The sequence below is a fragment of the Xylocopa sonorina genome, chromosome 5 (assembly GCF_050948175.1).
Source record: "Xylocopa sonorina isolate GNS202 chromosome 5, iyXylSono1_principal, whole genome shotgun sequence".
Classification (NCBI taxonomy): domain Eukaryota; kingdom Metazoa; phylum Arthropoda; class Insecta; order Hymenoptera; family Apidae; genus Xylocopa; species Xylocopa sonorina.
Genome location: NC_135197.1, coordinates 5,762,901 through 5,788,147, shown reverse-complemented (window position 1 = coordinate 5,788,147; position 25,247 = coordinate 5,762,901). Strand labels below are relative to the sequence as shown.

The following is a 25,247-nucleotide window of genomic DNA, read 5'->3' as shown; positions in this document are numbered from 1 at the left end:
CGCCGCGCGCCGCGAGAGAACCCAGCAATCCTGCCCGAACGATCCGCCGGAATCGGCACCGAAGAGAACATCTCGATGAACATCTCTCGAGCTCTGCTTTGCGAGCACTTGCCTTTTTTTTCTTCTTTAACAGGGCGAGGATACTCTGCAACGAGCTGATTGCTGGATCGGAATTCGAGTAGCCGATCGTTCGGACGCTTTGTTGTCTTTAGAAAATTGTAGGGCTCCGTTGATGAGCGCGAACGAGCGTGAACACACGAAAAGGGAGAATATTAAGAGCGTAAATTTTTAATCTGTGCAGAGAGTTTCATCGGTGTCTGATTAACTCGATATTGGTAATAGGTTCTGTTAATGTTAATGGACAGCAGTGGCGATCGCCTTTATGTCGGAACAGAAGAAAATTATCGTTCAGAAAAATGGAAACGAAAAGAAGCTAAATGCGGACAGTCTGTTACGCTTCTAATAAAAATCGTTAAACTCAAAATAGGCGTGCTCGATACGAGTTTAATCGGACTTTGCCCTGATTTATAAGCCAATGGAAAATAGGTCTCGGATCGTTAACCACTCGGGAGTCCTTGAGCGTATAAGGCGTTTTATACTCCGAGTAAACGATCGAGGGAAAGTCACAATAGTCGGTTTACGATACATTACGCTCGCGACTATCCTCCGAGACACTTCATCAAAAGCGTTCAACACGTTTCAGAAGAACGTATTATCCGTTCCCATTGAAATCTCTTAAATTTATATACCATCCAATTGATTCCAATGCGTTACGCCTCGGAACGAAATTATTACCTATTTCAATATTAAAATAATTAGCAAACCACTACGAGTTTAAGCAGTTCACTGAAACCTCGTTGAACCTCGAAGATATCTCCAATCGTCGAAAACGTTTCAAGAAACGCGCCAACTGTCAACGAGTGTACGTTCATCCCCCAGAAACGCAGCGAATTTCGAATTTCGTATTCAAATGAGGAACTCCAATTTCCACCAATGAGATTGGCGGGCCGGAACAGCTGACTATGGCGCCGCGCGACGAGCTGGCTTAGTCGGTAAAGTTGAACATCGACGATAACACCGTGGCGTAGTTATCAACGGTACGGTCGATACAACGGCCGTTCACCAAACGCCAGTCGGCGTCATAAGATCGGTCCACGATGATCGCACGGCGTTGGCAGCGTCATCTGACGTGGTATTCGGTACCATCGCGGCGACCGGCCTTGCAAGGCTGCAGGCCATCGAACTCTTGGCCTACTGCCGCGCCACGTAATACGTGTATACGATGCGCGAGAACGAGGATAACCGGCATGCGAGAGGGAAAAAGGACGAGCGATCCGGTGGGAGCGGTCTCCACCAACTCTGAAAACTCCGAAAGAGAGGTGAACGAAGCCAGTGCCGTACGACGAAGGTGTTCGACCACTCGAGACGCGCGCCCGAGCGTTAACTAGCACGCTTAATTAATACGCTTAACAATTGCGATACACTCGATGGGATCGGTAAAACTGTCCCCTAATAAATTCCTCTCCCGTTGCCCTTCAAAAATTCACTCGAACTCTGCAACTCATCCTCCGCCGCCGCTCCGCGACTCTTTTTCTAAACACATTTTCCCACCACTTTAAACAATCCAGTCTCGACATTAAGGATTCTCTGAGTACTTAATCCAATAACCCTTCGCAGGGGTGATCGCACGCTCCGGTACTTTCATTATCACCATTACCTCGAACCTTACACCGAATCGAATCAACCCTCCCTTAGCGTCCATTAAGGAAACACGAACCCTTTCAGTGTAATAAACCGACGGGGAAACCAGAGGCGTGTACTTGAAACTTTTCATAAGTAATACCTAATTTCGCTAATCAGATCGCGTATAGTACACACTATGCTGAAATTGGTGGAGCGACAACTGGCAGTCGGTGAGGAGCTCGCGAAAAGGGTAACAGAGAATCGCGGCGGTGGTTTGCGGCGGTCGCGCGAGTGCGCGAAAAGCAAAGTGCCCTTTGCCGCGTTTAGTCGTCGCTCGCAATATTCCCTACGTCATTCAGTCAGCCGGCATTCCTGTGACGCGTATAAAAAAGCTTTCAGTCGACGAGTGGAGGTTCGTTCTATAAATGGGGAAGCGGCACGGTATGCGCCCGGGAAAGAGGAGGAAGTGGTGACGTCGTCCCGAGGAATTTCATCGTATAGCTAGAATGCAAGGTATCAGTCGGTTTTAAACGCGCCACGGGAGGCCAAACCGTGCCACGGTCGCGCTCCAAAGCGGGGCTTCGCTGTCGGACGCACTTTTACCCTACATCGCCGCTCTAAGCTCGTTAACGAGCCGCATCTCACGCGCGAAACCACCCCGACGCGGGAACCTTCCCCCTTCAGCTCGTTTTCAAATGGTACGCGTTTACGAGCCGTGCGTGTGTTTTCATTCTTTACGAGGGTGCGTACCCGAGGGTGGTCTAGCGGTCGTGTGTCTCTCCAAGTGGCGCGATTCCGTCTGGCAATTGGAATTTCTTTCATAAATGTCAGCGATACGCAAATTTCTTTCACTCTGCCACTTTCTCCTCTAATCTCCCGGAAATCGTTTGCGAGGAGAATTAGAAATAATTGTGAACTCTTGCGTCGCGGAAGAAGCGCGTGAGAAAAGAAATTGGTATGCAAGAAGCCCTTTCAGGCCACGCGCTGCTCCATCGAATGTAACCGAACTGTAAACATGCTCCATACACGAAAGTGCACTCCACTTCGCCAGAATTCCCTCTTCCCTTGGCGGCTTTCATCTGTTTACGTCTATTTGCCAAACTAGGCTTGAATTGCTCAACGTTTGATGGGTCCCGAAGGAAATCGCGAGACGCTACGAACTAACCCCTTGGAATAAAGTCCGCAGGATATGTCCTCTTATCGTCGAACATCGAAACGACGACTCCGCGATCGTTCGATCCTTAACGGGCCAATATTACCGAGTTTTCTGATTCTCCTGGACAAAACGAGTCTCCATTGAGTCGCGTAGCTCGCGTTCGCGGCGTTCTCTCGTCGAATACCAAACATTTTTACGAGTACTCGACGAGGTACTAATTGTTTCGTTTCAACAGAGGATTCCGCGTAACCGTGCCGATTCCTCGTCGCGACACGGTTATCGGGAATCGTAAATCTCCCTGAAATTAATTGCATCGCCTCGGCGGTTGGGAAAGAGGTAATTCAAACGTGGCGCACGAAAAATTCACACGATTGATGCGGTGGCGAGTGTGCTCGGTGTATTAATTTTGTTCACCGCCTTAACGCCGTGTAATAGATGCCAGCCACTGATAAGCGAACAAACATCGACGGAATATATAACGTGCGCGCCCCGTGTGTGCCGGACGCGAACGGTTAATGGCAAAGTGCCTGACCTCGTAACCCTCAGACCCAGCAGATGTACTTGTATGATTAATGCCCGGACACGTTACTTCCAACTTTTGCCTTTTCCCATTAAACCGTTGCACCGTGAACACGTGTACGGTACAATCGCAACGCAATCTCCCGCGGTATTAATCAATGCGGGGCAACAATTTTCGTCCGCCCGTACAGGCTTTTCTTTCCCCTCCAGAAGCAAAAACTCTGACCACCGTGAATTAATCGCGAGGCGCGTAACAATTCGAGAAGGGAAACGGGACTGGTGTACGCGCGATCTGAATTTCTCGCCTGCAGCTCGTTATTTATAGAAACGACCAAGGCGTTACTTCGACGCGTTTTATGCAAACCGCAGGAATAACTGTTCCCAAGTTTATTGCATCCTGTGCGCGAAGGGGTTAATGAAAAGAAATCTGTTCCTTCGGCTGGCGGCTTGTTTGCTCGCCACCTCCGACTCGCGCGCAGAAGTTACTGCTTCTCGCGGTAAAAAAAAGTGCGCAGGTTTCAGCGGCTGGCCGAGCGGTTCTCCGTGAAATTTCTTTTCATCCCAATTTAAAAAAAGACCATCTCGCGGAGACGTTTACCGAGCGAGCGATAACACCGCTAAACCGCGCAAATTGATGTTAATTCGACCTTTTTGACAGCCAGACTTCGAGCCTCGGAAACAATAGGATCCCGTATTTCCTTTCACCCGATGGTGTTTGAAAAATGCATCTCTGACACGTCCGACGCTGATGCTCGATCCGTCGACCGAAATTTGAGAAGTAGAAACGTTTGAAACGCTCGATACTAGTAGTATCGGTCAATAATGGACGATCGGTTTCTGTAACACGTTTTCGAGATGGTTCCTGGGCACAGTCCCTTGATGGAACGTTTCGAGAAGTATGCGAGCCGCAAAAAAAGGGTTATCGTACATCGATGGTATGCGCAGATCACGCGCGATAAATAGCGAAGTGGCTGACCCCGTGACCCGTAGATCCGAGAGATCTGCTACGTGGGCCTCAACGTGATGCATGCACAGGTAGCGCAACGACGTACGTAGAGACGCGCGCAATAATAAAGATAAAGGCTGCAGCTAACGCAGCCGAACCTTAACCTACGGCAAGCCAGGTGAAATGATTCATTAAGCGAAACAGAATCGGCCGTTTTACATAACGACGATCGTCCAATCGTGACGATTAAATGCCAGACGCGATAATTGCTCGTGAACGCGGACCAGAATTGATTGGCCTGTTAAATGGTGTTCGAGCACGACATCGCGGTTCCATTGGCGAGACTATGATTAGCGGCGAAATAGTTAATAAGTTGACCTCGTGACATTTGCCAGTCGAAAAATAAACCGGCCGGAATTAAACACGTCGCTGGCTCCGCTTTTCATTCGAACGAATTAAATTATCAAAGTTGTTCGAATTGACATAAATGAATTGCATTACCCGAGTAGTGTCGTTCGCGAAAGCAATGAATAAAAAGCTTGCGGGTCGCATTTTAAGCGGATTCTGGTTGAACGCGAACGAACTATTTTCAGTTCGCGGCTAGGGGAGAAAAGGGAGTGTACGATGCTTGGACTTCCGTAAAAATAGCGGTGAAAATAATTCACCGGCAACGAAGAGCGAGGATGAAAAAATATTTTCGTCGAAATGTCTCCGGTTTCCTGCGAGCGGAGTATTCTCGAAAATTTGTTCGCCGCTGGTTAGTCCGGCCCCAAAAATCGCTGACACAGAGGGAGGAAAAAGTTGGTCGTGTGAAGCAACAACGGCGGGCGGGAAACCCTAAAAATTCGTGTTAACCCACCGCAATGTCACCTAGCGTCGTTTAACTCGTCGAGTTGCACACTCGCGCGTCGGTTTCGAGACTTCGGGTTAAAGTACAAAGTGTAATCGATTCAAAATCCTGCTCCTCGCGAGCAAACAAAGCGACACGGCTCGTAAAAAGAGTCGAAACGAGGGGTCGAACCCTCGAAAGCCGAAACGAATGGCGCATAAGAATGGAATGCACGCGCGTAAAAATCAACGAGCGGACGATCGTTAAAACAACGGTACAATCCGCTAACAAGGTGCGCCCGAGTAGATTCGGCGTTAAGCAAATATGATATTCGCCGTACGTTACGCCTCTTCACCGTCCATAGATAGCTAACGAACAGCGAAGAATATTACAACAAATATTGCCTCGTAAATGTTCCCATAATACCGGACACGAGCTGTAAACGGCTTAGCGCCTGGCCTCCTAACCTCTAGACCCGGCCGAGAGATGTGCCTGGGAGACGGTACTCGCGTGGTACCGGCTCCTTCGAAGGCTTCCTTTTCCGTTACGCGTAACACGCGTGCATGACGTCGCGTGGTACCCGCCGCGAACGATTAAAACGGCGCTTTTGACGCGCGAAAGCTTCGACGGTATCGTAATAACAAGCCGGCATGAAAAATTGCGTCGGTTAACTGTGATTCTAGCACCCGCTTCTGTGCGCAACCTCGCTGCAACCGGTTCCATTATCATCCGAGCCGCGATCGAGCGTCGCGTTACGATAACAGGGCTCGCAGACGCGCCACGAGGGTGTTGTTAAGTAATAACTCGTGTTAGCGATTGGACGAACATCATTTTTAATCGCGTGAACCCTCTATTTCGAGGTCGCACATTTAATTAAGTCGAGTGATTCGTCTCGTTCGATGATTAATTACAACGGCCAACCACTTTGCCCGCGTGCTATTGCGTACATCTGAATTTCTTCTATCCAAGGGGAATAAAAATGGGCAAGGACGTTCGAAATGACGAAAGCTTCGAACGAAATCCAGTTCCACGATTTCCCTACAATTTCACCGTTCCAGGCAGAGATCCCTGCGATTCACCGTTGCCCGGTTTCCATCGCGATCCTCGAGGCATAAAAACGATACTCCGGCGAGCAACCGGCGCGCGGCTGTTACCCGTGGTCCGTAACAATGAATCGAGCTTAATGTAAACGGAACTGGAAGAAGGACTCCGGGCGCGACGAGCATCAACCGTGGTCACTTCTTGCCCGCGTCGAAGCAGATATCCGCGGATCCTCAATCGGAATTTTTCCACGGTTCGACGAATTCGCGCGGCTCGCCCCCACTCGAGACGCATCTCCTCCCCCCGGTGGAAATGCGTTTCCCTTCCCAGTCGGACGGGCGCCGCGTGGTTCAAAGAGAACGGTGAGACAGCACGTGGTGGGTACACTCGCGGATCACCGAAGTAACGGTGCCCGGTAACCGCGTCAGAGCCGGTGCTAGCGGTACTCGAAAGCGTTCCGTTACTCGACCGACAGATCCGCTAACGCGGCTCGCGCTCTCTCCTTCTCGCCGTTTCTCTACCCCTTTCTCTCCAGTGTTCCCCGCCGTGGGATGAGAAGCGTGCACGAAAAGCGCCGGCATATCGGGCCGCGCCGTCTCGGTGTACAGCCCGCGACGAGTAATGGCCCTTCATTACGCGAGCGACGCGAACAACCGACCTCGACCGACGTCTCCTCTACTTCGTTAACGTTCAGCCTTTCATTTACAGCTACGCTACCCGATAGGGATCCGATCGCGTCTCTTATCGACGAATTCGACGCGCCTCGTTGTGCACATTGCGATAAATACCAGGGGAGATCGGTCCGTTTTCCTTTGCTAGGTTTTTGCCACTTTATGCAGAGATCGCGGTATTCGCGGAACCGGGAACAGCGTTTCGTTGACACGCATTTGCAATCCGGTTTTCTATCCGAGCAACCTAAGTTATTTATCCGTTTAGGCGTCTTCCGATTGCCTCAGGTAGGAAGTTGGAAGATTGTTTCGATGATTTTTGTAGATCGATTCGAAGGTTGTTCGAGAGTTTAACTCGTCGTTAAAGGTGTTCCATTGGTATTACTCCGCGATCGTAATTTCACTTGGTAACAGCTGTTTTTAAACTTCTTGCTACGTTTCGAGTTACTCGAGCGGTGTTATATATATTTTCTATCAATTACGGTAATACGGGGAAAGCGAAGTTTCGAACCGAATTTCAGAGACACTCTCTATACGTTCGATCGCAGTTACGTATCACAGTTAATCGAATCGTCTGATGAAAGTTTCAACCGCTAACTTGGCCGTCGGATATGGTAATAGCGGATTCTGAACGTTTCTGATTCCGCGAGGAGTGGCTCCGACTTCGTGAATCGCATCGATTATAGGATTGAGAGACCGATGCAGAGCGGCGTCGCCGTTCGTTATTAGTTATCGCGGAGCTATTCACGTTATGATGACACCACCGATATGGATGGTTGCAGGACAGGTTTCATTTTTCTGTTATGTTTCCGTGTACGGATAGACCAACTGTTTGCTTAAGATGTTTAGCGACAGATTGGATCGAAGATTGGTTCGTTTTTATCCATAGAAAAGTGGCTCTCTTGCCTCGCGTTGCAAAAACTGAATTTGGCTGGCAATTATTTCTATATAATATTCCAACGATTTACGTATTTTAACGATAATTATAGTTCGTTCGAAAAAGATCGCTCCAATTCTATTAAAAAGTGTTACCAATTATCTTCCTTTTGTTCCACCAACGAAGCGACCGGATCGATTAAGCAAAACTGTGCAGTTACGTGAATCCCAAATTTAGTTTTAATTACAAACGAGCAAAATTGAATTTCCTCTGTGAAATTTGGCGTAACACGATCGAGAAACGCAGCAACGCACCTCTTCGCTCGGTGAAATCGATTACTCCGCGATCATTCGTCGGGGTCGGAATTAATTTCGTTAATTAAAACGCGAGGCGATATCGCAGGAGTCCAAAGCATTCCCTGGAACGTATTACGCGCACGACATTGATCCGTTTTAGCTCGCGATGCGCCATGCAATGGTTGTTCATTACAGACGTACGAACTTAATTCTTCGAAAACAATAGCGACCTCGACCACAGTCTTTCGCTAGACACGCTGGTTCGACTTATTAAACTTTGCGAAACCTTTCTAAAAGAATTGGATTCATTTTGAGCGGAAAGTAATTGACACAATTCGATAGAGAAAATTAAATTCGACGAGGCGACGGTCGAAGGAGAAACGGAAAACGCAATTCGATCAAAAGAAAATCTAAATTGAGGTACCTATAGATCTTAAATATAACCCTACCGGAAGATCTCGATCGTTTCCTATTCGTACCTGTGCCCGTGATCGGTGGAGACGCCAACTGCGAGCTGCTTATATCCGGCGGCTGTTGGCTCTGTTGCGTTTGTTGCTGTTGTTGCGATTGTTGCTGCTGTTGCTGCGGGCTGTTCGCAGCCACCTGCACGGTACCAGGACTGGCTGCGCTTTCAGCCATTTTTCCCTATTCTTTTTCTTTCGTATCTTTCCCTTCGTTCTCTCCTTTCGGTTCGCGGTACAGTTTTACCCTTTTACGTGCAGTTTTCTCTTCCCTTAAATTAACATCGATGACAGCCACGACATTCTTCTACCGCTCGAGGTGAAAAACGCGATTAAAACGTGATCGACTGTCGCACTATTCTCGTTTCGCTCCGAGGCTCGACGAGTCGATGCGACCAGGCGAGCAGACGCCCAGTAGATGCTGAACGTATCGGATCAGACACGTTCCGATCTCGCTTCGCAGGCGAGAAACCGTCGTTAAAATCGTGCTCCCGTTCGACCGACGATTTTGTTCACAACGAATGTTTTTTCTCTTTGCCGTTACGCTGCCGGAATTCTATTTTACATCTGTTTCAATTACGTTACTCGTATCTCCCTTGGTAACGACCATGCGCCCTCTCGTTTCTCTCTCGTTCCCTCTCCGGGTTTATTGCTGATACTTTCCCTCTCTTCGCTCTCGTACCTCCCAGATTTTACGATCAGGCTATTGTTGTCAACGGCCTGAACCAGCACGTTACGCTCTTACAGGGAGAGTATTCCTCGACGCTCGCCACGCAATCCCGTTTGACGTCAGAGGACATTACGACGGCTTCGAATCGCGGTCCGGATGCCATCTCTTACGCGAACGAGATTAAAGGGCTGCTGGTGTACCGTTCGATCGATCGTACCGTACGGCCCGGCAAAAGTTCGATTAGGTTGGCAACCTGGTGAACGTGAAACGTTGATCTCTCCCGTGGCCGCGTTCACGCGATCGAATCAGTGGCGTGCGGTGTTTCGATGTGCCTGTTCTCGACGCATCAAAGATGCAAGACATCGAGTCAATCGGTGAATAACCAATTCCAGACGAATATCGGCGCGTTCCTCTGGCGCACGCTCGTGATCGTGTCTACCAGTCTGCGTTGGTTAATTACGAATCGCTCGCTGGACGTTGAAATGATCAAGGAAAGGACTATTCGGAATGGCCGCCGAATAAAGATCGTTAAAAGTTTCGAGAAGAAAGAGCTGGAGCGCCGAACGTGTAAATTTGTATAACGTTTTCGAACGATGGTCGTCTCCTCGATGAGACGTCTCAGTCAGCTTTATAATATACCCAGCGAACGAAATTCAGACCCACTCAAAAAGACAACAAGCGAAAAGCCGCGAAAAACGAAGGAAGCTTACAAGGTACAACAATATATATGTTTCTTCGTCGATCAGTCGAGAGAAGAGAATAATCTCGAGGCACTGTTTATCGTATCGATCGCGAGCGTTGTTGACCTTCGTCGCGTGATAAAAAGAGTCGACGCGATCTCTTTCGCGGATGAACGAAGGGGAACGAAAGTGGGCACAGGGGTTTGCAACAACGATTCGCGGGCGTTCGATCGCGTATCAATAATCAGTCGAGAAGGCATAAAATTTTAGGCACTCTTCACCTTGTATCATCGATACCCTATCATTATTACTTCGTCTAGAAACGTAGCAAACGTCACCAACAGAAACGACGAGCGCGAGGAACGATCGAGATAAATGTATACCCTGAACACGATAACGTGGCGATAGACTCTAGAAAACAGAAGTAAAAAATCTCCGAATCGGAGCAACGAAGATGAAGAGAGGAGAGAAGTGTAGGGAGAGGCGAAGGAGGCAGGGGCGGGGAAGGAGGAGGAGTAGTCTCGAAATTGTTACAGCTAGAACGATCAGTCGAGGAGAAGAATACCGATTGAAAATACTTAGGCACTCGTTTGTCTTGTGTATATGCGTGCTGGTTCGTCTGGCATCGGCTCTCCGTTCGTATTCCACGAACGCGACACCCCCCTGAAAGCGCAGAAGGAGGGAGGCGCACGAGAACGGAATTACGAGTGTCCCGAGAGGCGGCACGCCAGCGAGCGCAGGGTAGAGAACGATGGAAACAGGGGTGGCGTGGAAAGAAACAACGCCGAGGGTAGGAGTGGAGAGCGGCGAGTCGATAGGTCAGTGGGTCTCGTTCAAAGAACGACTCTCTTCGATTCACCCGCGCGTTAGTACGCGCAGCCACGTTGCCCCCCTTCGGCACCTAATACCGCTCTTCCTCCACCGGTCGGTGTCCTCTGATGCGCCAATTTAGCTATTCGATTCGATATCCACACGGATTAGAGGGTAAAAGTAAAAAAGGTGCCGGCGCGAGAGGAGGGGCGTCGAGTCGATAGGTCAGTAGGTCTCGTTCAGAGAACTGTTCTTCGAGGGAGTTTCATCCAGTTCGCACTTTCGGTTTCAACGTTTCTGCCCGTTTATCCGGACTCACTAATTGTCGATGTAAACCGGGTTACTGGTTTGTTTTCTGGCCTTTTCCCACTCGATGGCTTACTGCACGCGTCACTAGGGGAGGTACGATGCGATTGCGTTGTTAGCTCACCAATTATTACGAGTAAAATAAAAGGACAAAAAGAAAGAAAAGAAGTACACTGCACGAACGGCTGTTGCGTTTGTTTTTCTCGAGGATGTTGAAGATCGCTCGTCGACGTAGCCGCGATCGTTCCGATGCAGCCACCCAGGCTATCGATCAGAGATTCAGGGCGATTCGATGCAGATCTTAAAGAACGAAATGCACGCGCTTATTTGCGACCTTCGCCACGACTAATTCGGTAGCTACGGTCTTCGGTCGATATTCCGTTAACAACCAGCCTCGTCATTCAACACGACGTTGTGCAACACAGCGGAACAATTCGAAATCCGCGTTCATGCTTCCCGTTCCTTCACATTTTCGTCGTGTCCCGATCGTCCGTCCCTCGATTCAGTATCCTTCGCCGAGGTTACATCTTTTAACGAACGGATGAACGAGTATCATCGCTCGCGCCGTGACTGATCGCACAACTTTTCGACTGTCCGCGAACAAGAACGATAACACGGGGAAGAGGAATCGTTATCTTTGTCGTCGAATTCGGCGAAAGTTCAGTCATCGACCAAACGCCTTTTTCCAAGGTACAGGTATTCGCAGAGGGGATCACTGTGAAGGATCGTTGCACACTCGAACGGTGTTTCTCCGACATCGATCATCGTCCAGTTTCACGGGCCTCGATCAAGGTACCAGAGGAGAGCACAGGACCCGTCAGATTTCCATGATTTCGAGGAGACGACGGAGGGAAGATTTTGCGCGAAGGATCGCGACGATCGCAGGCGAAACTAGACGGGTCGCCAATCGGGATCCACTTGGCCTCGTGGGCTTTACGTCATTGTCGTCTCCGTCATCCTGGCTGGTTGATACGCGACCGTTCGCTCGTCCCTTCGATTCCGTCAGGAGCACAACGCGGTACCACGGAAACAACACTCGTACGAGAACCCGCGTCGCGGCTGGGTCACGCGTGGACCGCGTCACGAACGCGAACCACCTTCGATCCCTCGGAAAAAAGCTCGTGCCGATGTCGTTTCGGTGCCGAACGTCTCGTTTCGGGTATGCACTTCACGGGGAACCAGTGGCTCGAGCTTAAAGCGACCGTCAGCAGATGGCAGCCAGTGTTGAGCCACCGTTTACTACCACCCCGCCCGGATTACACTGATTCATACACCCTTTTCCCTCGTCGCAGCACCGCACTACCGTCAACATCTCCTGGCAACAACCACTGCCCCGGCCACCGCACCGAGCTCACCTGCCGATGCCTTCTTCGCACTTTATCGCATCTTTTGACCAGCTATTTTTCTACGATCACATCGCTGATAGAAATTGCCCGAAATATATCGGAATGTTCTGTCCCCCGAGGCCAGTGTAAGAGGGAGTTTCATTGGTTCGACGGGATTCAGGGGTGAGACGCGCACGCGCCGCCACTGCGCGCTCTGGCTAGTTTTCGTTCGATCCGTTACCAGCCTGTATTCCACGGTCAGATAGACTGTTCCGCCTTCGAAGCGATAGGGTTGCACTCCTAACTGGTATCGTATCCTCTCGTCTCGACGACAATTCGAGCTAATTACCGCCAGATTTTACCCGATATCCTGCGTGCCTCGAGTGGCCGAATCGTTTTTTCGATAATTCACCGAGCTACTTTGAAACGAGGTCAACAAGGGGAACGAGAACGAACACGGGTTAGTCGGCTGACGCGATGGATCGCGTCCCTTTAAGGTGAGGTTGCTTCTCTACTATAATATATTTGTTCTGGCTGTTGGTGTGTGTTTTTTTTCCTGCGATTCGGACTGGGTCGATGTTTCGGTGCTCTGGTGTTGTTACAGGTTGCTGGCTGCTCGCGGATACTTCGAAACGCGCGATGGAACCCTGGCTAGAATCGTAACGGATGAGGAGGAGGAGGAGGAGGATCGAAATTGTGAACGGGTTCGAACGCGATCGTCGATCGATATTCGAAAATGAGAGCATCGCCCTCGGCTGGTAACTGGAAATTCGTGTCGAGCAGAGGGACATTTATTATCGGTTCTAACTAGTCGCACGTAACGCGCGTGCAACCAGCGTTCATATTCCCTGTTTCATCGTCTCCGTGGCATTGAATTTATCGCTACCGTTATACCCCTTTCGACTGGATCCCCGCCTCGGGCCGTGTCCGTTTGAGTTAAAGCGCCGCTCGGGCCGGGCACAGGCGAAGACTACAACCGAACCACTCTCCTCGCTCTCTTCAGGCTCGATACGAGCCGCTGCATTTTCAGAACGGTACTCCTAACTGTATCTTACATACGTATATACACGTACACGTGTACGTACGTCTGTTTCTGCTCACCTGTCGGCATCGCCGGCCTAGGCACCCGCGCATACCGATCAGAAAACAAGGGAAAACGACGACCGCGTCGGTGACCCTAGAGACGAGAGGCGACCGATTCTATGGGTGGGATTACCGGCTGGTTCCCATGGATTTCGAGGGAACCGGACGAATCTTTAATTCACACGTCTTTGTGAGTCGCGAGGCATCGGGGAACGATTCAATTTACCTTACATTATATGCGATAACGCGTTACACAATTTTATGATTGCGGAATTATGGATACCGCCATTGAAACCAGTCTGTTTTGTACAGGTAACCGAACGGTCTGGTATTATACGTGGAAGCATTATTCATCCGGCTGAAGCACAATGAACCCCATTTTCCAAGCTCCTCCTCGCTGTTTACCTGCCGGTACGTTATACGTTCCAGTTAAACTGAATTCGATTTTCCGAGGCCTGGTTCGGAGAGTCTGAATCGCATCGCGCCGCCGATAATTAAAATGCTGTCTCACAGCGGTCCGTTTGCATCCAGATCCTCTCGCCACGGCGACCCACGCCGTACCAATTCGCTCGCACGGGTCAAGCGATCGCGATGGAAACGGTTAGTCATCGTCCAACGATCCCTGTCCGCGCGAGACGCGAGGCGAGCCAGCATCGGAGGAAGAGGTGCGAACGTCGCGTACGATCGAGGAGCGATCGAGGGGCGATCGAGGGGCGTGCATTAAAGTAACGATCGAAGACGAAGGGAGACGGCGTGAACCGTTAATCGTTTTTAGAATCTCGGCTGAATGAGCAGCACCGGGAGCGAAGAAGCCATGGAATCGGAGAGGAACGTGGAAGGAGAGAATGAACGACGCGAAAGAGGGGGAGGCGGTGGAAGCTCTCGAGGCTGGTACGAGTCAAACAACGTGTAGCGGATCTTCTACGCAGGTATACACGTAAGTAAGTACGTACGTGCGGGTCGCGTGTAGGGATACTCACGTAATGTAGGCCCGTTCCCGGAGATACCGTAAGACCTTGCTGTTACGTCACTAGAAGCCGCGTGATTAGAAGAAAAAGGATGCCGCCGCGAAGGGAGAGAAGAAAACAGGAACTCCGCCTTGGGACGCGCGCGCCTTGTTACCCCGTTCCTGGAAATTCGTCCGTGCAACGCTCCCCTATTCCCCTGGTTTAGTTTCTTTTTTCTTTTTCTAACCGTGGCTATTCAACGCGGCACTCGTGTCGAGCCTTCCGTTTCGCTTTTTTAATTTAACGACATAATAAAGGCTATTATTAACGTAATTGCTACTATCGTTAAACGATTAAATAATTCCGAACGAATTTTTTAACAGTTCCGCAGTCAGCCTGGAAATGTTCTGTTCCTTCGTTTTCGAGCTTTTTGCAAGTTTTACAGGTTCAAAAAATTCTTCGACGCCGGTCTAATTGGAGTTGGGCTTTTTAATGGCTGCGAAATGGTCGCAATTAGCGGAACGGAGCGGTCCCAGCCAGTTTCGGAGCTAACGCACCGGTCGAAAGTGATTATCCGGCTGTTCCACGCCTGGAACCTTTTTCTAAAATAAGAGTCCCGTGTGTGCGGTAATAATTGCACGGCTGTAGACGTTGCGGCAGCAAATATAGATGTGCGAATTGGGCTAAACGATTCCTGGTCAAGGTACACGTTCGAATAAATTCAGCAACGCCAAATTTGACAGCCTTGCCTGCACGTCCAACTACCGTGGCGCTTGTTATTCTACGTTTTCTGACATTTCGAACGAAACAAATAAAGCAGACGCGACACGAATAAATTTCCAAGAGATTTCCATGATCGATGGCGAAACAATCCCCCGCGAAACTTACCCAAAACAGGGTCCCGTTTCATTCGACGAAACTGTCGACCAAACGATGCGTCACATGTTCACCGGACATTTCGTAAGAGGCGACGTTTATTTCATCACGTACACCAATGACTGCTGAGGATTCACGTGAAATCATCAGCCCTTCCGATGTGCCCCCTCCTCCCTCGTTTCCATTCCCTTCCCACGGAACCTCCGTCACCGACATGGTCAGCGTCCACGTGTTTCTATCTGCGGTCAGTGCACCTTGCTGCACGAACCGCGGCCATTTACCAAAGGTCCACGTAACGCGACCGTGCTTAATAATCTTTTCTCCCAAGGATCGTCGACCTTGGCGATAGAGATAGAGGAAACGATGGGGAGCACGAGGAGCTCCGGAGGTAGATGCCCCAAGGTTGGCCGTGAACCTATTCGAGGCCTCTGTCGAAGCCTCTGACTGAGTTATTAATCAAAATAGGTGTTCTCGGGAGCGTCGAGTCGTGTTGGATAATCCGCGTTTAAGGTTTCATAGTAATAAGATATTTATCATCTTGAGAGGTCGAGTTTAACGACTGTCCTACGCTGAATACCCTTTCTTTGTTCCAAAGCATTTTTTGCCTTACCATTTATTTTTATTTCATTTTTTCTTTTTCGTCAGCTGTAATCAATTCAATTCAACACCGATCGGATTCTTTTGTCCATTGCGAGATGTAGCTCGCGAATCGTACCCACGGAATTACGATGTCGGGCGTTCGAAAATGCTTGCGCATAAGAGAAACCGTGTAAAGTGACCGTATAAATTAGTGAAATTGGAGACAGAAGAATGGGCACGTGAGCTCAGATCGTTCGTACCTCGTTTTGATACCAGGTCCATGCAAATACGAGCTGGATCTTCGTGTCGATGACACGTGATAGTGGAATGTTTAGCTCGGTTCACGATACGGAACTGCAAAGTGCAGACGCAGTCGTTGAACTTCCAAGCGAACATTTCCTACAAATATTACCTCATACCCCTCGTACAATGTTCGTACTCTCTACGACAGTAGAAAAAAAGAGTCACCTCGAACCGTCGAAATGTCTGATTAAACAAAGAAACGCATCTGCTGAGAAAAAACGAAACTCGATGCAAATGCGAACGACCATCGCCAATAAAGAGAACCCAATACCTTCCAAACTGACATTGACACTCTTTTCTTTCACTCTCGCTGCCCCATTTCTCCCGTCGTTAAGGGAGTGTAACATTCTACTTAGAATCCAGCGCAGGCCACCCTCTGGCCGGCACCCTCTTAACCTAGTCCTCTCTTTGCACCCACCCCTGCTCAACCTAAACGCGACAATTCCATTCTCGCGTGTTCTACTTAAGTCGTTGGTAACTCGAGCGTGACGGCCAGCCCTGTCTACTCGCAGGTAGATACAAACGAGCAGCCGCGACCAGGAAGAACAAGGACGGCGAATAAAGACGCGGAGGGAAAAGGCGGAGGCCCTAGGAAGACTCAAAGGTTCACGGCCGGGTGGTTGCTTTAAATCAGGCAGGTAAGGTGGTTTGACGGGGAAGAGACATCACTCGCCACGTGGTGGCTCGAGGGTCATTGTCCTGCGGCCATGCTTTGTCGAGGTGAATTGGCTCAGGAACCGGGTACTCGTTCAAAACTTCCCGCTGCTATCGTCGGTTGCTCTCTCAATGCTGAACTCGCGACCGAAGAACGCGCGTTTTGCTCGCGTACCAAACAGTTTTTAGACGTGTGGAACGCGTGAAACGAGGTGAGTTTCGTTGGGAAAGGCGCGGGTTTAACCCCGGCACTGGATCTTCCTGCTTCGCATCGAAGAGGATGTTGGCTTACCGATACCCGATACTAATCTTGCACGCATCGATTTATCGATGACAAACATTTGTCTTTCAATCTCGTCGAGTACACAATTTTAAACCACGCGTCGTGCGACGTGTATATTTCGAGGAAAGATCGATTCGCTGGTAAAATAAAAAATGAACCGGGATCTTCCTATTTCAATTCAATTCGGATTGTCGGCTCTGGGCAGTCCCAAGTCCAAGCCGACACCTAGCGCGTTTAATGCGTGGAATTAAAAGAGGAATCTCGGAGGCGCGTCTTCCTCATTGAAATCCCAGATAAACTGATCGTTGTCGTTCTGAAAATTCTAACGTAGAAGTACTCTTGCTTTCGTAGCGGGTATCCCGGGACCCGGACGCCGAATTCCTAACCAATTACGGCAGGCATTATCGGCCAGGCATGGATAGTGGAACAACGTGCGTAGAAAAAAAGCCGACGTGACTGTAAATTTTTTATGAGCTCGAGAGATAGAGAGGGCAACGGGCACCGTGAGTTTCGGGCCGCGTCGAGGACGAACAAGCCGAACGAACGAGCGAACGAGCGTGTAGCACCTGCGGTCGACGACCCTTGCGGTGCTATCGAATACCTGCCGACACGACGATCCGCTCGTTTGCTCGCTCGCGATCGCCTCGCTCTTTTGGTGGCCCGTCGAATACTTCCACGGTCAAGAAGTTGATTAAACCAGATAAAAGGCCCAAGATCGCCAAACGATCGCGGGGATGAATTGAACGGAATCGAGCGGAACAAGGACAGAAAGGTCTAGTAATATTCGAACTATTCCCACACCCTCCATCGTTAACGATCAATTAACCAATCGCGCTATCTACTTTGCTATTTTTAGAACACGTAATTACTCGCTTAGCAATGCTCGAGGCTAATTATTACACGTCTTCTTCGCGTGTTTTCGTAAAATAAGATAAGGCAGTTACTCGATTAAAATCATCGGTTGATAAAATTTGATTGAGTCCTAGTATCGTGGATAGTTCCTAAAATCGTTGAACATTTTGTAATTGAGTAAGATCGAATCACGTAGTTATGATAAGTGAAGAGATACTTTGTAGTTTGGATTTTTATATCCCCGGATCAAGGCGGATGGACTGATCAGGTTTGCGATCGCTGCTCGGTGTATTTCGAGGGATCTTGTGCGTAAACGCGTAAGCAGATCCGGTGAAATCGGATTTGTTCTCGATTACGCGCATTACCTCGTTGATGCGCAATTAAGTCGCGTCAAGTTCAAGTTAGAAAACCGTTCGAGCCTCCTCCGGTAATTCCGATTCACGCGATATTTCACCGTTTCTATCCAGGCTCGACAAAAAGAAACCTTGCGACGAGGAAGACGGAATTTTGACTCATAACCGCGGACGTTAAGGCGTGAAATTCAATGACGCGCATTTTCATTAAACACGAAGATTTAAGTGGATATTCGGCGAAACTTCTCGAAACCGTTGGGAGTTCCGAACGGCTGGCGAAGCTGACGCGACTGGATTCAAATTTACGAGCAAGTTCTGGCCAAGATTTTCGCGGTGTCCAGGGAATTGTCGGCCCTGTCTTCCGGGATTCCGATCGCGAGCCGCATTAGCATCGAAGAAGATTTTCTTCGTCATCTCGCTAATAATTTTATTACGGAATGTTTACGCTGCGACGGCAAATAAATCGTGGAAACTTTGACCGGCCGTGTGTTGCCAACACACGTATATACGGCTCGGTTCAACGAACTCCCGCTCGATCTTCTCTCCTCGTGATTCGAGAAGCTGAATTAATATCTAATGAAAACCTTGAAAACGTCTCTCTACCCTTCGTACGTGAGCTACGATCAAGATTAGGTGCACGTATCAGGGCCTCCCGCATAGTTAAAACCGAGATGATTTAAAGCCATTCAAGATGCTGGTGCGAAAGGTTCTATGAACCGCGAAGCGGCGGACAGCGACGAATGAATTATTTCACGGTGGAAACGGTTAAATAAGTCGCGGATAATTGAGAGGACAATCGAATTCGGCCGTACCGTGGCTTTCGTAACAGTGATCTTTAGCATTCTACGGGGGCAATCTACGCGCTGATCTCGGTCCTTTAACTGCTCGAACGACCGTCACACGTTTAGATCGTTGAACCTGCGGCTAGGCCTTTCCCTTGCTCGGGTTCAAAAACCCGCGTTAATCTCTGTCTAAGCGGATTATTTTCGTCAGATGATTCATTGCGACGGTATGACGATTGCGCGACGAACGAGATTCTCGAATTTAAAAAAAAAAAAATCTGTCGCGTCCACAGTTTTCTACGTTACTCTGCAGACTGTAGAATCGAATCGATTCGCTGCGCAAGAATCTAAAGAATTGAAATTATCCTGAATTAAAGCCGCAACTCGAAATGAACTAAATCGCCATCGATCCCTGGATCAAGGAGAGTAACATTCGAGCATCGATCAGAGCTCGGCTCGATCGTTGAACCTAAACTCGACCTTCCTCTCCGCGGTCGCGTAGCCGAATCGATATTCAAGGAGAACCTTGAAAAGACCCTACTACCTTCGCTCGACCGTGCCGGTATCGAGAGTAACATAGAGGAACTCTAAAGGCCTAGAGGTGTCGGAAGAGGTATGGTCCACGGCCAGGAAGAACGGTGGGGAGTATCTGTAGGGGGAGTAGGAAGAGAACAGAGGGGGAGTAGTAAGAAACAGCTGGTGGGTTGAACGAGCCTCGAGTTCAATGACTGGAGAACGAAGGAGCAAGCCGAGTTTCGAGTTAGGTAGGTAGGTAGGTAGGTAGGTAGATAGGTAGGCAAGCGGAGAGGCACGTTTACCTGCGTAGACGCACACGTACGCCGCGGATACGGGAGTATGCGTGTTAAAAACGATCGTACCGATGCGTCACGTGCGCGGATACCCGCGTACGTTACGAGCGGACCCAAAAATTGCGCAACTCTCTGGACATTCCAGCAAGATTTTGTATACGAAATCGTATATAAATAGCAACAAATTTGGCGCTTCGCGCAGCGTCAGATTTGAGTCCGTCAGCTTTCTAACTCCGCGCGAGGACTTTGGACTTTGTTGTCGCAATATTTATGTATCGCCGCGAAACCCACGCGGTAACGCGAGGCTCGCGAGTGCGATTCCGTCGTTCAGGAGCCAGCGGAATCCGCTGTGACTCACGGTTTCCCTGATTGGCCTCACCGCGTGGATCGTTTTATGCTGACACGGAACCGAAACTACCGTTGCCCGCGCAAGACGACCCCGGCCTCGCGTTCGCGCGGTTTTCCATCGAGCCGCGGAACGAGCCAACGTCAGCGAGCTTCTTGATCTTTGTCTCCTCGCCGTGGAATGCCCCGCGCGAGAAGTCAAGATGTCTTTGTTTCCATGGAAGATTGTATATCGAGATATTAACCCTCTCTCGAACGCGACTTCTTTTCAACCGTCGTCGTCGCGTCGGTTCGCTACGGGCGAACGAATACGATATTCCTGAGAGACGCCCGAGGACGCTCTAGGAGGAACCAGAATTGAAGAGATTAAAAAAAAAGAAGAGAAACTGAAAGAATTCGGGAGATCGAGAGTTCGAGGATCGGGGAAACGGTTCCTGGGAGAGAATTCCTGGTGTGCTCCGAAAAAGTGTCGCGCCTTTGTATTCTCTGATCGTGAGTGGGTGTCGAACGAAACGTCAATTTGAGGCATTGTGACAATTTCGTCAGCGATGCTGGTGGGACTATTGTATGCGCGATGACGAAAGGGTGGGGACAGTTAAAATTCGATGTAAGACGTTTGCAAACGGTCGCCTCGATCATGGGCCCGCCATAACGGTACCTCGAAACGTAATTTGGGTAGAGCCACCCATCGACTTATACAACCTTGGTTCGTTGCCTACTATCTCCTTTCCTGTTCGCACACCGGCACGATCGATCGCTTTCGTCGACTCTTTTGTCCAAGTAGTAGCAGCGAGCGAAATCTATTTTTAGGTGGTTCACTTTGCATGAGAACCGAGACCCGGCTAAATTTATATATGACTCAAGCCTCCAAATAATTATTTAGATGGAGCGAAGTTAATTAACCGGCGTGGATCACGTCTGTGGACGTGTTTGAAAATTCGAACTAACGGTTTACAACGAGAAGCGAGGTGTACGAACGAAGAGGGGATCCTCCAAGCTCCCATACATCGCTGTCGTTTATCTTGATAAATTCTAGTTAGATATAATTCAAACCACGCGGCAGAAACGTCAACGCGGCCATGCGAGAACCTCCATCGGATTCAGAATTCAGATTGCGGCAGTCCAGCCGACCTACCTACACGTGGAAACACCACCGCGGCGATGTAACTCACGTCTACGTAAATAAGTTCGTTCACGTTCGGAGGTAACCAGCTAGTCATCGACATGTGTACAGGCTCGGTACGTGAACACCATTGATAGCCCTCCCAAAGTCAAGAACCACGGTAGGCTCGCTTGCTCGCTCGCTCGCGTATCTTGCATAATATCTTACGAGAATTCATAAACCCGTATCCCACGTAACAGTGCTTCCACGTGACGCGTACACCGTTCAACGAGAAATAGTACCGCCCAGCAGGTGCAAGTGCACCTCCGTCTACGTACCTCGAACCACTGACGCGAAACCTTTCTCTCGTTAAATTTCATTTGCCGAAGTTCGCCTATCCCCGTCAGCGAACTGGGCCCCGTCCTCGAACTCGAGCGAATCTCGAGCGAATTTCGAACGGCGATCTTCGCGCGGGAAGACGCGCGACGCGCGACGCGATTTCGAAGCGGACCAGCGGTTCGTCAAGTACGGCGCTTATGCAAATGACGGGCGAGCGAAGGCACTTTAGTCACCGGAATCCGGACTTGACCAGCCGTGGCATCGCGGGTACCACGAAAGTATATACCTGGTGGGCCCGCGAGAGATCGGACGAATGCGTGTACACGTAGAGGAGAGGCGTGCAGGAGAGGGCCGGTGTGCGTGAACCGGGCCCGCGTGTTAAGCCGTACGTGTACGCCGGGTTCGACGACCTTAGCTTTTGTTCGTGTCCCAAGTGGCGAGAGAGCCCGTCGACGCTTAGTTCGAAAAACGACTGTGGGCGCCGGCTCCCATTTGCCCGAGTCCGCATCCGAAACGAAAATCCACGACCGACCGGCTGGTTAGGTAATCGATCGCGACGCCCTTACGTTTACCAAGGTCTTTGCCACCTGTCACAGGAAGAGTATCTCGCTTTCCTACCTGCTTTTCTCCCTACCACACGCACAGCGGTTCCTCTTTCTCTTTCCATCCATATCCCTCCTTCTCTCTCTCTCTCTACAACTCTCTTTCTCTTTAATACCCTACTACTTCATCAGCGTTTCTTTTCTTCCATTTCCCGCGAGAGGCTCATCATTATCATCATCATCATCATCATCGTTATCATCATCTTTCTCTATTTCTCTATTCTCCTGGCTAGATTTTACGATAACCAGGACAAGACTTTTGGCTTTTTTAAACTCCACGGTCAAACTTCGTTTTTGTGTCCCTGCAGCAGGTCTGATCGATCAAAAGGGTCGATGATCTCGCGCTTAGGTGTTCACGAAGGTCGCTGAATAATTCGTACAGCCGGAACTCCTTCAACGCGATCGAGGCGATTTAATTTATCCAGCTTCGCCTCGTCCTCGAGCTTTACTTCTTCCAAGGAAGTGTGGTAATTGATTTCAGAGAAATTCTTGGTGTCCTTTTTCTTCCATAGTCCGAAGCTACGTCAAAACCTAGGAGCGCTTGCGATCGACGGTGTGACAAAGTCACCGAGGAATCGAAACTGACGAGAAAATTACGACTACCATAATTGTGATTTCAGACAAGATTCTCGTATCGAGAGAACAGGAAACAGATAAGATGGAAACGATAAGGGAGAGGGATATGCTCAACGCGTTTAGGAACCAGAAGAGTCTCGCTGACTGACCCGCGTTTCTTGTCAGTGTGTTACTGACCTCGAGTGACCCTGCTATCGCGACCGTAACTCCGCGTACTGTTAGCTTCCACAAGATATATTTAATTCTCCCATAAGTCGATATTTCGCTGTGACTTTCATTTTGTTCCGCCCAAAATGGCGCTGTCACTTGAATCTTGATCGAACTTCGTGAAAACTTCTCATACAATTATTCGAACGTTTCCAGCATCACATCGTTTCGTTTAATTGTAATACTTCAAAATTAAATACAGAACATAGAACTTGGAGAACTTGTTAATCGACGAGTAATGAGAGATCTCGATACGTTCGAAAGCTCCAATAATTCGTTTAATGGTGTCAGTAGTTCATAGAGGTGAATTAATCAAATATATAATGAATCGTTAGTCTCCGAGTTTATTCTAAAAACAGGTAGCTAAGTTGAATTCCCGTGTAATCGTCAGTGTGTTACTGACCTCGAGTGACCCTGCAATCGTGGCCATAACACCGCGTACTGTTACCCCGTGCAAATGTATTTGCTACTCGAGCCGCGTGACGAACGATTCGATCTGAGCAGTACGAAATAAAGATCGACCGTTCCTTTTTTAGATTTACCAACGTCATTGCCGAATTCGTATCGGAGTATCGCGTCGATGTAAATCTTTTTCGAAATAAATAAAAGATCAACCGAGAACACGGATTCTCCCGATTCGTGTGTCAAGCATAATGGCAATCAATAGTGAGAGGTGAGACAAGAAGAGTTCAGAAGAAAATGTGAGATAAAATTGGCATTTCTGCCGTGGTAGTAATGCCGAATTCTATTCGTCGACTCACCTCTTATGGTGCTAGGCATCTTGTCCGAGATCACATATCCTGATATCCAAAACGATCGATCCCCGTTTCACACGTCGATTCTTTTTTTCTATATATTATTTATCACTATTTTACACTTATCAGATCAATCACGATATAATCAGTGAAAACCTCGTGTTTCTCTGTTTCCGACACTGTATCAACTGCACCGACACCCTTATCGCGTCGTTCACGGTGTTACCTAGAGTCAAACGACGCGCTTCCAACGCATCACGACGCCAAGCGTCGTCGTTTTCGCACATCCGCGGCTACCGTAAATGTCAAGCACGCTCACTAAAAATCCCTGTCCATCGATTGACGATCTCTACGTTTTCTATATTCATTCCTTTTATGCGTTTCCCTAAAACACGAAAAAAATACCTTCGATAAGCCTGCAAAAAACTCGATCAAGTTCAACCGACTACTACTAATCTGCTATCGGCGCACTTCAATTCAGAACTCTTGCACTGATATACGCTGCGAATGGACCACTTCGTTGACATGCAAACATCGAGATACCGAGACTTCCCAACCGATACAGAACTCGAGAAACGTGTACAAGATTACTCCCTTAACTCGCAGCTAGAAACGAGATCCGCTGTGGTGGTCGTCCTTCGCAGATGCAAACTAGTCACACCAAGCTGATCGTCGACAAGGACAACGGCGATGGTGGAGGCGGCGGCTTCGACGATGGTACCAAAAATTCGCTTCGTATGAACCGTGGAATTAGGAGCTGCGCGCTAAACAGTGCACGTTGGTTGGTGCTGTCATCGACGCCTGGTGAATCGAGCTGTTGTTTACCGAGACAACGGAGAACCGAACAGAGGGTTGGCGTTGTTATCACGTTATCTCCTCTACTAGCACTGTCCTCGAACGTATCCCTCTCGGTTCCGTAGAGCTTCTTCCAACGTAAGATCCGGAGAGGCAAGGTTTCTTCGCGATGCACCAGATCGACCATAGACGATCCAAAGGCGATATCCAAAGTACGGTGAAACGAAGTGACGTAATTGGTACCAAAGTTCGTTCTTCTCGTATACGATGGACGGTTCCTTCGAGTTCGCGAGCCACGAGTGGCCGTGTCCCGTTTCGTCCTCTACCTGTGAACCAAGGTTCGGCGGTGGTCCGGTGGTGGTAGCCGGTGAGTGACTCTACCGTGGCGCGGAGATCCACAGGTGCTCGCACGGTGCCTCGTACCCTTACCACTACCCACCAACCCCTTCCCCTTCAGCGTTCCCGTAGTCTACTCTTCCGCCTCCACCACGTTCTCCCGTACCCCTACCAGGCTGTACTCTGTTACGATGGAGCCTCTCGACATAGTGGTATCGTTGTCTCTCTCTTCATCCCCTCCTCGAAGAGTCACTCGAGTCACTTCTTCTTCCTCTTCTTGGGCCACGCGGTATCTCCTCTTCCTTCTCCTCTTCCTTCTACTTGCTCGTCGTCGTCCAAGTTGTCGTTCTCGTCGTCGTCGTCGTCATCGTCGTCGTCGTCGTCGTTGTCGTCGTCCTCGTG

The 25,247-nt window shown here is 49.4% G+C and overlaps 1 protein-coding gene across 6 annotated transcripts in view; it reads right to left on the bottom strand.

Annotated features, from left to right (window-relative positions):
* The window catches only part of Hr3 (nuclear hormone receptor 3 ROR-beta), a 117,177-nt gene that overhangs the window by 82,727 nt on the left and 9,203 nt on the right, over nt 1–25,247 (bottom strand). For 2 of the 6 annotated variants that reach the window (XM_076894982.1, XM_076894989.1), the window contains exon 1: nt 8,495–8,997. The exons of the other annotated variants lie outside the window; for them this stretch is intronic. In XM_076894982.1, coding sequence (XP_076751097.1) covers nt 8,495–8,654 — 160 coding nt within the window. In that variant the 5' untranslated portion in view covers nt 8,655–8,997. Of the gene's footprint in view, nt 1–8,494; nt 8,998–25,247 lie in introns of those variants that run through there. 6 annotated transcript variants of the gene reach the window in all.